We start from the raw sequence: 16916 nt of genomic DNA, 5'->3' as shown, positions 1-16916 counted from the left end.
AAGTAATTATTAAGTTCTCCTGCTATTTCCTTATCTCCCATCACTAGGCTTCCAGCATCAGTTTGAAGTGGCCCAATGTCTACTCTTGCCTGTCGTTTGTTTCTTATGTATTGAAAGAAACTTTTACTATCATTTCGAATATTACTGGCTAGCCTACCTTCATATTTGATCCTCTCCTTCCTGATTTCTCTCTTTGTTATCCTCTGTTTGTTTTTGTAGCCTTCCCAATCTTCTGATTTCCCAGTGCTCTTGACCACTTTATAGGCTCTCTCTTTTTCTTTGATAGATTCCCTGACTTCCTTTGTCAGCCATGGCTGTCTAATCCCTCCCGGATAATCTTTCTCTTCTTGGGGATGAACCTCTGTACAGTGTCCTCAATTTTACCCACAAACTCCTGCCATTTTTGCTCTACTGTCTTCCCTGCTCGGCTCTGCTTCCAGTCTATTTTCGTCAGTTCCTCTCTCATGCCCTCATAATTACCTTTATTTAACTGTAACACCATTACATCCGATTTTGCCTTTTCTCTTTCAAACTGCAGACTGAATTCTACCATATTATGATCGCTGCTTCCCAAGTGTTCCCTTACTTTAAGATTTTTTATAAAGTCTGGTTCATTACATAGCACTAGGTCCAGAATAGCCTGCTCCCTTGTGGGCTCCATGACAAGCTGTTTCAAAAAGCCATCCTGTAAGTATTTCATGAATTCCCTTTCTTTGGATCCACTGGCAACATTATTTACCCAGTCCACCTGCACATTGAAGTCTCCCATGATCACTGTGACCTTGCCTTTCTGACATGCCTTCTCTATTTCAGGGGCACATGTTGCGCCCCTGGTCCTGACCACTGTTAGGAGGTCTGTACATAACTCCCACTATGGTTTTTTTGCCTTTGTGGTTCCTCAATTCCACCCACACAGACTCCACATCATCCGACGCTATGTCATTCAGCACCATAGATTTAATTTTGTTCTTAACTAACAAGGCCACCCGCCCCCTCTGCCCACCTCCCTGTCTTTTTGATAAGTTGAAAACCCTTGGATGTTTAACTGCTAGTCCTGACCCCCCTGTAACCACGTCTCTGTGATGCCTACCACGTCATAATCATTCACGATGATCTGTGCCATTAGTTTGTCTGCTTTGTTATGAATGCTACGAGCATTCAGGTAAAGTGCCTTAATGTTAACTTTCTTATCATTAGAGGTATTGGAAGTCATAAGATGTCATAAGTTATCCTTCCTTTTTGTTGCATTCCCAGTCTGTCTCAAGTTTAAATCTGCCTGCTGCTTATCTTTCCATTTAACTCCATACTCCCTGTCGCTTTCACTTTCCCTTCCCCTCAACTCAGAAGTTTAAAGTCCTACTGACCACCCTATTTATCCTCTTTGCGAGAACATTGGTACCTGATCGGTTCAGGTGGAGACCGTCCCAATGGTACAGATCCCCCCGGTTCCAAAACTGATGCCAATGCCCCATGAAGTGGAATCCCTCTTTCCCACACCAATCCCTTAGCCACGTGTTTACTTCCCTAATTTTCTTATCCCTATGCCAATTGGCTCGTGGCTCGGGCAGTAATCCGGAGATTATATGAAATGTGTTCCTTTATCCCCTTTACATCGACTTCTGTCCAATTAATATCAGGGTAATTGAAATCCCCATGACTGTTATTCTATGCTTCTTACTTAATTCCCTAATTTGTCTTCATATTTCTTCATCCATCTCCTGTCCACGATAAGATGGTCTGCAGACTGCAACTGCTAGTGTGATTGCTAACTTATTTTCTTTTATCTGTCTCCATATGGATTATATTTTTGTCTTTCTGTTACTTGTTTCCTTTTTCTCCACTGTTATTATGTTTTCTCATGCATTTGCTATCCTTGTCCTTCTAGGTGGTAGAGGCCACAGGATTGAAAGGTGCTTTTGAAAGAGTCTCGATGAGTGCCATCATGCACAGCTTCTCTTTTTTCCACTCTGTCTATTCTAGATACATTATACTCTGCAAAGTTTAATTCCTAGTCCCAATTTTTGTGTTGCCCTATCTCTTTGATCCCATATCTCACTCATGATTGCCTCCAGCCCCGCGTTTTATCATGACCACTTGTGTGAGCTACTGTTGAGCTTTTTAAACTAATTTTTAAGATTTCCTCTTGTATTTTATCATTTTACTTATTCCCTAGGCATCAAAGTCCTCTCTTAATTTATTTTTGCTTATGCTCTTCACCCTGTTCTTTTTCTATTCAGGCTATTTTTACTTCTTGTAGATTCCTAACCCTCTTCCTTCTCCCTTACCAGGTTAAATCCTTTATCACCTCCCTATTTAATGTTTACACTGGGACACAGACCCCTTTCTGGTTCAGGTGGAGCTGAACTCAATGGTCCAGCTCATTCTTGTCCCAGAACTGGAACCAAAACCTCATGAAAAACGTCACTCTTTCTCAAACCAGGCTTCAACAACCTGTCTTCATGAGATTGTATTTTCTGAGTGCTTGTACACAATAAAATATCGAGCATGCTTTGGTGACGGACTTAGAAACTACAAGTCCTTGAATCTTCTTGGATGTGAAGAACGCTCAATGATAAATTTTGAAATATGTGGCTAATGAAGAACTAATTCAGTCACGAGTGGTGGTAGTGGTGAAAACAATGTGAGTAATAGAATCATAGATTCGTACAGCATGGAAACAGAGGCTACTGTCCAACCAGTCCACACTGACCATGCTTCCAAACTAACCTAGTCCCACCTATCTCCATTTGATGCATATCCCTCCAAACCTTTCCAACTTATGTATTTAGGCAAATGTCTTTTAAATGTTGTAATGGTACACAGATCCACCACTTCCCCGGCAGTTCATTTCACACACTAACCACTCTCTGTGTAAAAAAGTTATCCCTCATGTCCTTTTGAAAATCTTTCTCCTCTCACCTTAAAAATATGGCCCCTAGTTTGGAATTCCCCACCTTAGGGAAAAGACCAATTCACTTTATCTTTACCCGTCATCATTTTAAAAACCTCTATAAGGTCACCCCTCAACCATCCAATGCTGTAGTGAAAATTTCCAGCCTATCCAGCCTATCCAGCCTCCTTTTATAACTCAAACCCTCCATTCCTGCCAACATCCTCGTAAATCTTTTCTGAACCCTATTGAGTTTAATACAATCTTTCCTATAACAGGACTGCATCTAGAATTCCAGAAGAGGCCTCACCAATGCCCTGTACAACCTCAACATGACATCACCTCCTATACTCAAAGGTCTGATCAATGAAGGCAAGCATGCTAATTGCCTTCTAAGCTGCCCTGACTTCCTGTGACACAAATTTTAAAGAATTATGTATCTGAACCCTAGGTCTCCTTGTTCTACAACACTACACAGGCCTACCATTAATCATATAAGCACTGGCCTTGTTTATTTTACCAAAATGCAATACCTTGCATTTATTGAAATTAAAGTCCATTTGCCACACCCAGCTATCTGACCAATTGATCAAGATCTCTTTGTAATCTCAGATAACCTTCTTCACTGTCCACGATTCCACCAATTTTGGTGCCATTCACAAACTTACTAACCATGTCTCCCATATTCTCATCTAACCCATTTATATAAGTGATAAACAAATATGAACACAGTACCAATCCCTGTGGAACATCGCTGGTTACAGGCCTCTTGTCCAAAAAAACAACCCTTCTACCTCCTACCTGAAAGCCAATTATCTATCAAAATGGCAACTCACCCTGAATCCCAGGTGATCTAACTTTACTAATTAGTCTAAGATATGGATCCTTATCCAAATAAACAATATCTATCACTCTGCCCTCATCAATCTTCTTAGTTACTTCCTCAAGAAACTCAATCAAGCTTGTGAGACATTATTCCCTTGCACAAAACCATGCTGGCTATCGGTAATCATTCCTTGCCTCTTGAAATTCATATCATAGAATTCCTACAGTGTGGAAACAGGCCATTTGGCCCAAGTCCACACTGACCATAATTCTAATTAAAATAGTGATGGAAAAGGATAGATCAGATCTAAAAGTTGACGTTCTAAATTGGAGAAAGGCCAATTTTGATGGTATTAGGCAAGAACTTTTGAAAGCTGATTGGAGGCAGATGTTCGCAGGTAAAGGGACAGCTGGAAAATGGTAAGCCTTCAGAAATGAAATAACAAGACTGCAGAGAAAGCATATTCCTGTCAGGGTGAAAGGGAAGGCTGGTAGGTATAGGAAATGATGGATGACTAAAGAAATTGGGGTTTGGTTAAGAAAAAGAAGGAAGCATGTGTCAGGTATAGACAGGATAGATTGAGTGAATCCTTAGAAGAGTATAAAGGAAGTGGGAGTATACTTAAGAGGGAAATCAGGAGGGCAAAACGGGGACATGAGATAGCTTTGGCAAATAGAATTAAGGAGAATCCAAAGGGTTTTTACAAATATATTAAGGACAAAAGGGTAACTAGGGAAAGAATAGGGCCCCTCAAAGATCAGCAAGGCGGCCTTTGTGTGGAGCTACAGAAAATGGGGGAGATACTAAATGAATATTTTGCATCAGTATTTACTGTGGAAAAAGATATGGAAGATATAAACTGTAGGGAAATAGATGGTGACATCTTATAAAATGTCCATATTACAGAGGAGGAAGTGCTGGATGTCTTGAAACAATGAAAAGTGGATAAATCCCCAGTACCTGATCATGTGTATCCGAGAACTCTGTGGGAAGCTAGAGAAGTGATTGCTGGGCCTCTTGCTGAGATATTTGTATCATCGATAGTCACAGGTGAGGTGCCGGAAGACTGGAGGTTGGCAAACGTGGTGCCACTGTTTAAGAAGGGTGGTAAAAACAAGCCAGGGAACATAGACCAGTGAGCCTGACCTCAGTGGTGGGCAGGTTGTTGGAGGGAATCCTGAGGGACAGGATGTACATGTATTTGGAAAGGCAAGGACTGGTTAGGGATAGTCAACATGGCTTTGTGTGTGGGAATTAATGTCTCACAGACTTGATTGTATTTTTTGAAGAAGTAACAAAGACGATTGATGAGGGCAGAGCAGTAGATGTGATCTATATGGACTTCAGTAAGGCACTCGACAAGGTTCCCCATGGGAGAGTGATCAGAAAGGTTAGATCTCATGGAATACAGGGAGAACTAGCCATTTGGATACAGAACTGGCTGAAAGGTAGAAGACAGAGAGTGGTGGTGGAGGGTTGTTTTTCAGACTGGAGGCCTATGACCAGTGGAGTGCCACAAGGATCGGTCCTGGGTCGTCTACTTTTTGTCATTTACATAAATGATTTGGATGCGAGCATAAGAGGTGCAGTTAGTAAGTTTGCAGATGACACCAAAATTGGAGGTGTAGTGGACAGGGAAGAGGGTTACCTCAGATTACAACAGGATCTGGACCAGATGGGCCAATTGGCTGAGAAGTGACAGATGGAGATAAATTCAGATAAATGCGAGGCGCTGCATGTTGGGAAAGCAAATTTGAGCAGGACTTATACACTTAATGGCAAGGTCCTAGGGAGTGTTGCTGAACAAAGAGACCTCGGAGTGCAGGTTCATAACTCCTTGAAAGTGGAGTCGCAGGTAAATAGGATAGTGAAGAAGGCGTTTGGTATGCTTTCCTTTATTGGTCAGAGTATTGAGTACAGGAGTTGGGAGGTCATGTTGCGGCAGTACAGGACATTGGTTAGGCCACTGTTGGAATATTGCGTGCAATCCTGGTCTCCTTCCTATCAGAAAGATGTTGTGAAACTTGAAAGGATTCAGAAAAGATTTACAAGGATGTTGCCAGGGTTGGAGGATCTGAGCTACAGGGAGAGGCTGAACAGGCTGGGGCTGTTTTTCCTGGAGCATAGAGGCTGAGGTGTGACCTTATAGATGTTTACAAAATTATGAGGGGCATGGATAGGATAAATAGGCAAAGTCTTTTCTCTGGGGTCGGGGAGTCCAGAACTAGAGGGCATAGGTTTAAGGTGAGAGGGGAAAGATATAAAAGAGACCTATGGGGCAACTTTTTCATGCAGAGGGTGGTACGTGTATGGAATGAGCTGCCAGAGGATGTGGTGGAGGCTGGTACAATTGCAACATTTAAGAGGCATTTGGATGGGTATATGAATAGGAAGGTTTGGAGGGCTATGGACCGGGTGCTGGCAGGTGGGACTAGATTGGGTTGGGATATCTGGTCGGCATGGACGGGTTGGACCGAAGGGTCTGTTTCCATGCTGTACATCTCTATGACTCTATGACTCAATGCTGTCTAAGAAGCCTTGCTGAATTTCAGCAGTGCAGCCAGCAGATGGTACACATTGCTGCCACTGAGTCAGTGGTGGTGGAATGAGTGAGTGTATGGATTGTGATTGCTACCAAGCGGGTACTTTGTCCTGAATAATGTCAAGCTTCTTGAGTGTTGTTGGAGTTGCACTCATCCAGGTAAATGGGGAATATTTCATCACACTCCTGACTAAAGCCTCCAGTGTCGCATTCGTGAAGCTGAGACCCTTCACTCCTCCCTGCTGCTCCAATTGTTCAGATTATATTTGCAACCAACTCGACCACAGACAGTTTATCGTAGCTCTCCTCATTGAGTGCAGTTGCCTTTTTTGGGCACCAGGCTGCCTTTAAGAGATTCTTCACCTGGTATATGTGCTAGAGTCAAGAGTGTGGCAGTGGCAAAGGACAACAAGTCAAACAGCATCCAAGGAGCAGGAGAGTTGATGTTTCAAGCATAAGCCCTTCATCAGGAATGTCTATATGTGCTAACCTTGCGTGTTGCTGGGTCCCCGATAGCATATAAACTAGCCAGCAGGACAGTTCCCACTGCATGGAAAGCTACACACACTAAATTGAGGAAACAGCAGATTTGCCTCAATAGAACAGGGTCACAAATCTTAACTCCTTTATCTGGAGAGAAGAATTTTGAAATCTTAGTTATCTGTGTGCTTGGATGTTAAAACGAAAATGTGCCAAAAAAGGATTCCATCCACATTGGGATTGTACATGATTTTTTTTTATTTCAAAAATATACATTATTCATAAAATATTTTGATGATTTGTACAATTGGTGGTGCCATTCATAAGCACACCTTGCATTCTTTTACATACAGAGATCGGAATTAATCATTCGTATGTACAGGTCTGTGCATTTACCAACCATATATTTAGCTGAGGCTTCAGCGGAGCCCACTTACTGAATGTGCCCCCTGCTCCTCTTTGGCGAGCAGACCTTACACAGTGGTCTTTCCCCACTGCGCCTTGGCGGCAGCTGTCCCAAGCTTCAGCGCATCCCTCAACACATAGTCCTGGACCATGGAATGTGTCGGTCTGCAACACTCAGTCGGGGTCAACTCCTTCAGCTGGAAGATCAACAGGTTTCGGACAGACCAAAGAGCGTCTTTGACCAAGTTGATGATCCTCCAGGCACAGTCGATGTTCATCTCGGTGTCCGTCCCGGAGAACAGACCGTAGAGCACGGAGTCCGGCTTCACGGAGCTGCTCGGGACGAACCTCGACAAACACCACTGCATTCCTCTCCAGACTTCTTCTGCATAGGCACATTCCAGAAGGAGGTGTGTGACAGTCTCATCCCCTCCACAGCTGCTTCGAGGGCAGAGTGCAGTGCTGCAGAGAGTCCTGGCATGCATAAAAGGATTGTACATCTTTTTTTAATTTCAAAAATATACTTCATTCATAAAATATTTTGATGATCTTACAATTGGTCATGCCATACATCCGTAAACATCCCATTTCTTGGTATACAGAGACAGAGAAATCATTCATATATACAGGTCTGTACGATTACATATTTAGCTGAGGCTTCAGCGGAGCCCCCTTACTGCATCGCACCCCTGTGCTTAGGGAGGCAAATGTTACACGGTCGTCTTTCCCCACTGCGCCTTGGCGGCAGCTGCCCCAAGCTTCAGCGTGTCCCTCAACATGTAGTCCTGGACCTTGGAATGTGCCAGTCTGCAACACTCAGTCGGGGTCAACTCCTTCAGCTGGAAGATCAACAAGTTTTGGACCGACCATAGAGCGTCCTTCACTGAGTTGGTGATCCTCCAGGCACAGTTGATGTTTGTCTCGGTGCGCGTCCCGGGGAACAGACCGTAGAGCATGGAGTCCCACGTCACGGAACTGCTCGGGACGAACCTCGATAAACATCACTGCATTCCTCTCCAGACTTCTTCTGCGTAGGCACATTCCAGAAGGAAGTGTGTGACAGTCTTGCCCCCCCCCCCCCCCCCCCCCCCGCAGCCGCTTCGACGGCACCATGCGGTGCGAGAGAGAGTCCGGGCATAAAGGATCTCACAGGCAGAGCCCTTCTCACCACCAGTCAAGCCATGTCTTGGTGCTTGTTGGAAAGTTCTGGCAATGAGGCATTCTGCCAAATGACTTTGACAGTCTGCTCAGGGAACCGCTCAATAGGATCCGCCCTCTCCTTTTCCTGAAGGGTCTCAAGAACACTACGTGCTGACCACTTCTTGATAGACTTCTGGTCAAAGGTGCTTTTCTTCATAAACTTCTCCACGAAGGACAGGTGATATGGAACGGTCCAACTACTCGGAGCGTTCCGCGGCAGCAGGGCCAGGCCCATCCTTCGCAACACCAGGGACAGGTAGAACCTCAGTACGTAGTGACACTTGGTGTTTGCGTACCGGGGAACCACACACAGCTTGATGCAGCCATATACAAAGGTGGCCATCAGAGTGAGGGTGGCATTGGGTGTATTTTTTCCCCCGTTGCCCAGATCTTTATACATCGAGTCCCTTTGGACTCGTTCCATCTTTGATCTCCATATAAATTGGAAGATGGCCCGGGTGACTGCAGCGGCACAGGTTCTGGGAATAGGCCAGACCTGTGCCATATATAACAGCAATGACAGTGCCTCACACCTGATGACCAAGTTTTTTCCCGCGATGGAGAGTGACCGTAGCTTCCATCTGCCCAGTTTCTGCCTCACTTTGCTGATACGCTCCTCCCAAGACTTGGCGCATGTCCCAGCCCCCCCAAACCAAACACCCAGCACCTTCAGGTGGTCGGTCCTGACGGTGAAGGGGATCGAGGATTGGTTGGCCCAGTTCTCGAAGAGCATGGCCTCGCTCTTGCCTCAGTTTACCTTGACCCCCGAGGCCCGTTCGAACTGGTCACATATGCACATCAGTCTGTGCACGGACAGCGGATCTGAGCAGAAAATGGCGACATCATCCATGCACAGGGAGGCCTTGACCTGCAGGCCCCCGCTGCCAGGAATAGTCACCCCTCTCAGGCACTCAGCAAATGGCTCTATGCAGCACACAAACAAGGCAGGAGAGAGAGGCCAGCCCTGCCTGACTCCAGATCTGACTGGGAAGCTATCTGATTCCCACCCATTGATTGAGATTGCACTGACAATGTTGGTGTAAAGCAGTCTGATCCAATTGCAGATTCCCTCCCCAAAGCCCATTTTGGAGAGAACATCTCTCATATACCTGTGTGATATCCTGTCAAAGGCTTTCTCCTGGTCCAGGCTGATCAGGCAGGTGTCCAACCCTCTGTCCTGCACGTAGGCGATCATATCACTGAGGAGTGCGAGACTCTCAGCGATCTTCCTGCCCAGTACAGCACAGGTTTGGTCAGGGTGAATCACCGACCCCAGAACAGACCTGACCCGGTTGGCGATTACCTTTGACAGAATTTTGTAATCATCCGCATTCAATAGTGAGATTGGTCTCCAATTTCTGAGATCCTCGCTTGTAGATGAGAGTGATGATGCCTTTCCTCATGGATTCACTCATGGTACCTGCCAGAAACATACTGACATGCACCTCCAGCAGGTCCTGGCCAATCAAGTCCCACAGACCAGAATAGAGCTCAACCAGTAAGCCATCGCTTCCGGGAGTTTTATTCTTTTCGGGATTGTACATGATTGTAGACATATAACCATGATAGGAACCCTGAATGTCTGAGATTCTGTCTATAACCTGATCGTCTTCTGTTAGGGCAGCACCAATCAAGTGAGTTTAAGGAAAAGTAGGAGGAAATAATGCTTCACTGCACTCCATCTAACACTTCTCATTTTAAATGATCTACTCTTTCAGCAACCACTCAGTAATGATAAAGATTTTCCACATGGAGTAAGAGGCCATCCCAGTTTCACTGTACATCCCAGAGGGTAAATTGACCTGAATAAGGCCCTATTAGAAGGGCCAACTATAAAAAAAAGCTAGAAGTCATCAAAGGAACAGACAACCCACATTGTTGGCTGCAGATTTTATAAGCAGCTGTTGGAGGGCTATGGCCCTTTGCCCAGCTATAAGTATTCAATATGTATAAGCAGAAAGAAGGGACTATGTGCAATAGTATTCACAAGTTTTGTCATAATTACACTGTTAAGCAGTCAGCAGAGTAGTTTCAGCTTGAGGTTGATTAGGGTGACACATTAATGCTGTGATTAAGCTGATCTTGAAACAGACGAAGTAGAAAATGGTGATGTGAAAATCTGACACCATTGTAGTGATGTGTGCACAACCATTGACTGAATGCCAAGACAAAGATTTGCTGAATGCCTGTGATACAGCACAATTATCCTCACTGTCCAGTCAGCTAGTGGCTATCCCTAGGTGGCTGGGAGGGTCAAGGATGAATGCGAAATTATTTATCAACAATTTCACTTATTCAAGTACACTTGGATTTGCTTGCAATTTTCCTATCAGCTGTGCAAAGCACGATGCCTGATTTAAACTCTAATATTTTGCTTGTCTAGAGTATTTGAGAACATTCCTACAAAGCCCATTTTGAATGAATACAGATGAAACTTCTGCGTGTGAGATGGAGCTCTTAAAGTGAGCAGTCTTTTACGATGTGTTAATAGCAAATGTACTGCACCATTTCAGTGCCTTCCAATTATTTATGAACTTTATTAATGCAAATTTTAAATAATCATTCGTTAATTATTATTAATTGTTAATGCATGTTTGTATTAAACTGTCCACACAAAAAAAAAGTTAACTCCTATGTTATCAGAAAAGGATCAAGCTGCAAATGAATCAAGAGTAGCATTTGTACAGAACTGGACCAGATGAAAAGAATTGACACATGAAAAGCATTTTTCCCATTTCAATTATCACAGTAGGCCAGGGAGCTATAAGATATCAAGTTGCAAACTGCACAGAACTGGCATGTCAGAATTCAATTTCTGACATTCAATAGTCAGGTAACAATTGAAGATAAAATGAATGATGGGGTTTGATTTGGATATGCATCCAAATGCAATGTTTCATGGTTTTGATGGTATAGAATTGACCAAATCTGATCTGGAAGTACCTGAACTGCACAAGCCATGTGACACCATAAATCATATCTGTAAGGCACGTGTCTTCTGCAATACTCTGAGGATGATCATTCCTGCAGGCTTAGGCTCAACAGCAGACGACTTACGATGGACATCTCAGCCAATGAAAAGTTGTCTGATTTCAAACCATAAGGAACAAAACAAGGCAGGTTTGTCATAGAGTCATAGAGTCACAGAGTTGTACAGCACGGAAACAGGCCCTTAAATCCAACTCGTCCATGCTGACTTGATATCCTAAATTAATCTAGTCCCATTTGCCAGCACGTAGGAGTTCCTCAAGGTTGTGTCCCAGGTCCAACCATCCCCACCTCCATCCCAAGGCCAGCTGTGGGGTTGCTCACCAACACCACACAACGCCCAGCACCACTCGTAACCCCCCAGACACCGAAACAGTTCATGCCCGAATACAACAAAACCCAGGCAACATCCAGGCCTGGGGTGACAAGTGACAAACTACAATCTCATCACACAAATGTTAGGTCATGACCATCCCCAACAAGAAACAATCTATCTGGAATTTCTGCAAATGAACTCCCACAATAACTCCAACAAAAAACCAGCGGGAAGTATATCAGTATGAGTCTGCATATTTTTCATCAATTAGCTGATTTTATCTGCCAGGCAAAAGTAAGAACTGCAGATGCTGGAAATCAGAGTCTAGATTAGAGTGGTGCTGGAAAAGCACAGCAGGTCAGGCAGCATCCGAGGAGTAGGAAAATCGACTTTTACCTGAAACGTCGATTTTACTACTCCTCAGATGCTGCCTGACCTGCTGTGCTTTTCCAGCACCACTCTAATCTAGACTCTGATCTTATCTGCTGTCATGATTTGACATTGCAGTGATGAGTTTTTTTATCCTGAGCAGGGCATTTGTACCTGATGAGGCATTAGTTGTGTTAGCTCCCATTAGAACTAAACATGCGTAATGTAGTACTGAAAGAAGCAATAGACGTTAATTATGTCTATGTTTAGAATTATCATTATAGTCAGAGACACTGATGTATCTGGGCTAATACTGAGCAATTCCTTTACAAAATCTTACACGCTTCTGTCAGGTCTCATGTTGGCATCCGTAAGATGGAGACTGAGACCTTTATACATTAGGTTATATGCCATGATGCAGTGATGACAACATGATCACATCTACTAAAGGTGTATTTTATACTCACTGTGAAATGTAACACAAATCCGGGGTCACTGTAAAGCAGGGGCCCGTGTTGGAGAACCCCATCAAAAATACTACTCCATTGACAGTTCGTGTTCACTTGAAGTGATGTTGAACAAATACTTCACCTTCATAAAAAATTATCTGTACACAAAAATATCTCATATAATATTGCAAAATGTTGCTTTGTTGATTTGATAATATAAAGATGTCAGCAAAATGGTACTATCTGTGGCTCAGTTGGCAATACTCTTAAATCTGAGCCAGAAAGTTATAGGCTCATGTCCCACTGCAGAACTTAAACACAAAAATCCAGGCCACTGCATTAAGGGAAGTTAAATTGAGGTCCCATTTATCCAATTGGGTGAACATAAAAGTTTTCAAGACACAATTTAAAGGTCAGTAGGGATTTTATCTCTGGTATCCTGGATAATGATTATCCTTCAATTAGCATCACAAAAACAGATTATCTAGTGATTATCACATTGATGCTTATAAAAGTGCTGTGTGTGTAAATTAGTTGCTATGTTTTCTACAACACTGATCACACTTCATTAGCTGTAAAATGCTTGAGAAATTTAGTGGTCATGAAAGGCAGATAAATGCAATTTTTTTTCTTCTTAACAAATCCACTGATATTTCCCCATTCCAGTGCTAACAAGTCACATCATACCAAGCCTGCAATGCAAATTACTGTGGAAAGCGAGCAATATGAGCATTGAGCGCAGATACGTTTTTCCACTGACTGTGTGAATATGTATGATTCTTTCACAACCACCTTTCAAGTGGTATTAATCCAGGATTTATCCAGCTGCTTTATTGAAGTTTAATTTGGGAAAATGACAATGTTTTCAGCTGATGTCGCTTCGCCAATGAGATAATTAATTTTGACATTACATAGTTGAGTGGGCTTCTGATGATATAATCACTGGAAATATCTGATGCCATTGTTTCAAGATGCTTGCATCAGTACTGTGTAAATAGGTCAGCCTTCAATGGTGTGCTTCCCTGCCATCTGAAAATGCTCTGTTTGGGGTCAGTTCGAAGGCAATTAGAACTCATAATTTTAAAGATGTGGCTCCTGCTCCCTCATGACCAGTGAAATGATGGGGCAGCAGAAATAGACAGGAGTAAATCTTTTAGCATGGATTTAAGTTCATAGACAAATGCACATTAAGTTCTTTTTATGAACAGCATCTCAAGAGAGATGCAAATGTCAGAAAAAAGAGTAGTAAAAAGGCTCAAATCTTCTGATTTAACCACATTTCAGTGAGATTCGTCTATCCTACATGGCTATCTTCTTTGGGATTGGCCATATTCAGAAATTAATTGCCAGAAATGAGTTTAAGGTAAAAGCACATGATTAGAATAGGTAGAATAGCATTCAGTTGTTTTGTGTCTGACCTCAGTGTTCTGTGCTGACAATGTATGATAAGTACAGTAAATGATTGCAATGTAATATTCCCCAAGATCAAAAAAATGCTGCATTATTAAAAAGAAAATCCCTGCACTAGATATCTTTGAACACTAAGTTGTGTCCCATTTATTCCTATCTTTCTCTTAATTATCCTGAAAATAGAGCTACATCTTAGCAACAGCTGTTGCTTTATCCAACCTTATTGGAACGGTGGACATCTTTTCCACAGCTCTCTAATAGTGCAATATAAATAATGGTAACTTTCTTTTTAACTAAAGTATGAAGCTGAGCCAACAAACGAAATAAATGACCAGTTCACTCTATTGCTGCAGTCTACATTGCATTAACTAATCTCAGCCAAATGGTATAAATGATACATTAAGCCAAAAAATATCTTCAGGCAATAAGGACAAAAGATCAACCAGGGACTTACCACTGTTGCAACATTTCTGATGGATAGTGTGAATGGTAGTTTGAGAATAGGATTAGATTTAATGAAAGAATGATCTGCTTGAGCTCACTATCTAGACATATGGGAAACACAAGTACAACAACAACTAGTACATAAAAACATGACAAATGGGGCAGGATCCTCCAGCAGCCACACTTTCAATAAATTCACGACTGATGTGCCCCAGCACTTAATTGTTCTTTCATGCCAGTTCATCTCTGATGCCCTCATGCCCTCAACTCCCTGATATTTTAAATAACTATCTTGATCTCTTTAAATACTTTCAGTGATTTAGCTTCCACTGCTGTCTAAGGTCGAGAATTCCAGATACTCATTATCATCTGGGAGAAAAATTGCTTTGCATCTCAATTTTAAGTGAGTGCCTCCTTATTCTGTAATTATGTTCCCTAGTTTGAGGTTCCCTGACTAGCGAAAAATCCTTCTCACCATCTACCCTGTAAAGGTCCCTCAGAATCTTGTACGTTTACAAGAAAATCTTCCTAATTTTTCTAAATTTTAATGGATAAAAGACCTAACCTGTTTAGCCATTCTTGTTAAGTCACCCCTTATTCCAAGGAATCTTAAAAATGAATCTCTGTGAAGCGCCTCCTTGACTAGTGTATCCTTTCTTTAATAAGGGACCAAATCTGTATAGATTACTCCAAGATTCAAATAGCTGGTGAATGTGTGTTAGAAGCTATAGGTTCAGATATATGACACCAGGGTGTTAAATAGTTTAACCTCAATCAGGTGCTAGTAAGAGGGCCAGAGAGGCTCTGAAATCAATGTTTTGGTGTTCCAAATATTTGCAATACTTAATGAGTGGAAATTACTTTCTGATAATCCAAAACTGAGTGTTGGACCAGCATTTGACAATTTAAAGAGCGTGAAGGAGTGAAGGGCGCTTGTGTTGGGGTAGAGCTGGCTTTCATCAGTGTCCATATGGAAATATCCAGAAGTTATTGTGCCAGAGCAAAAGAGACACCATTACAAGTGATATTTTGACTAAGAACAGATGTCTAACTTACTAAGATCCAACTGGCACCTGTGGAATTGAATCCCAGAAAACACCAATGTCTTTAATTAAGGAGAGAAGAAAACTGGATGTCAGTTTTTGAAGGATCTCAATTTATTTCATAACTATATCATTCATGATGACTTTATCTCACTGAAACAAAGCAATGGTCTAGCAGTAATTCATATGGTAATTATCTTAGAAGAAATTTATTTATGCATTTCAAATGGGATATAATCAAAATTGGATAAATGTAAATTGAGCAGTGTAAAATGAACTGTCAGTTTCCTGTCAAGCAGAGTAAGTCAAAATTACTCCTGGAATTTTCAAATATTGGCACATACTCAAAGGTGTCAGTAGAATCAGTTTACTTAAACCCAAATGCCTAATGACTCTGTTTTCATTGATAGTCCAAAAGAGATCACATTGTTCTGATAATAATAATGCATGTATTTTCTTCACTCTATCAGATTGAACCCACAATCAATTACTTTTGAAGTGCATCGGTTATTAAGCAGGTAAGTGTGCCAGTCAGAAATATGTCACAAACCTCAATAAGATGAATGGTAAGTTAATTTGTTTTTGATGATGTGCATTGTGGAAGGAGTGGTGATTACAGGAAAAGCACTGTCCTCCTTTAAATTATAGGGTGAGACCATTAGACTTCTATCCGAACCATTGGAATTAAACATAAATGTGGTTTTAACATCTCACCCATACTTTATCACTCCCAACAACGTGGCATTCATCAACATGTCATTAGTTCTTTTGTGTTTGAGTCTTGGGATAGAACCTTGCCAAGGCATTGGAATTCTTGTCTGCCAGCTGGAGAGCCAACAAGAGACCCTTGCTGCCTCTTCCTGAGAAGGCCACTAGGCTATGTGTCCATCATGCAGAAGTGAGGCTATGTGCAGGCCTTCCTCTGGAATCAGACCAGGGGCTGATCTCCCTCCAACAGGAGCTGCCAGCCAATCAGATGCCAGCAGCTTTTGCTAAGCAATTCCACAGTGGAGACCATGGCGACGACTGGAAGAGTAGCCTCAGTGTTGTGAGCACGACATATAGCAATCTGTTCAGAGTGAATTCTCTATTGCAATGTCAGTAAGATAGTTGACTGCAATGTGTCACTCACAGTGGAAGTCATGTGAGTACAGAATACCTGAAAGGACATTTGTACATAATCATGTACATTTTAAACCAAACGTGGCCCTTTCTATACAAAATAATTGCATCTTTATATCTGTACATTTTGAGGTAGAAAGTGATAAAATAAACATACAACTGTTCTCATACATTAGCAATTCCTTGTACTTCATCTAAAAGTTGAAGTTGTAAATTGGAAAAAAGGCCAATTTTGATGGTATTAGGCAAGAACTTTCAAAAGCTGATTGGGGGCAGGTAAAGAAACGGCTGGAAAATGGGAAGCCTTCAGAAATGAGAAAACGAGAATCCAGAAAAAGTATATTCCTGTCAGGGTGAAAGGGAAGGCTGGTAGGTATAGGGCATGCTGGATGAGTAAAGAAATTGAGGGTTTGGTTAAGAAAAAGAAGGAAG

At 42.3% G+C, this 16916-nt stretch overlaps 1 protein-coding gene across 1 annotated transcript in view; it reads left to right on the top strand.

Annotated features, from left to right (window-relative positions):
- kdrl (kinase insert domain receptor like) overlaps nucleotides 1–16916 on the top strand; it is a 265292-nt gene that overhangs the window by 225542 nt on the left and 22834 nt on the right. The window contains exon 30 of the mRNA XM_087991964.1: nucleotides 15833–15880. Within this exon, the coding sequence (XP_087848090.1) occupies nucleotides 15833–15880 (48 nt within the window). The remainder of the gene's footprint in view (nucleotides 1–15832; nucleotides 15881–16916) is intronic.

Source organism: Chiloscyllium plagiosum, unplaced genomic scaffold (assembly GCF_037043375.1).
Source record: "Chiloscyllium plagiosum isolate Xiang-an unplaced genomic scaffold, Cpla_swu_hap1 HiC_scaffold_11, whole genome shotgun sequence".
NCBI classification, from domain to species: Eukaryota; Metazoa; Chordata; class Chondrichthyes; order Orectolobiformes; family Hemiscylliidae; genus Chiloscyllium; species Chiloscyllium plagiosum.
Note: the sequence above shows the minus strand (reverse complement) of the source record. Positions and strands in the feature narration are given on the sequence as shown.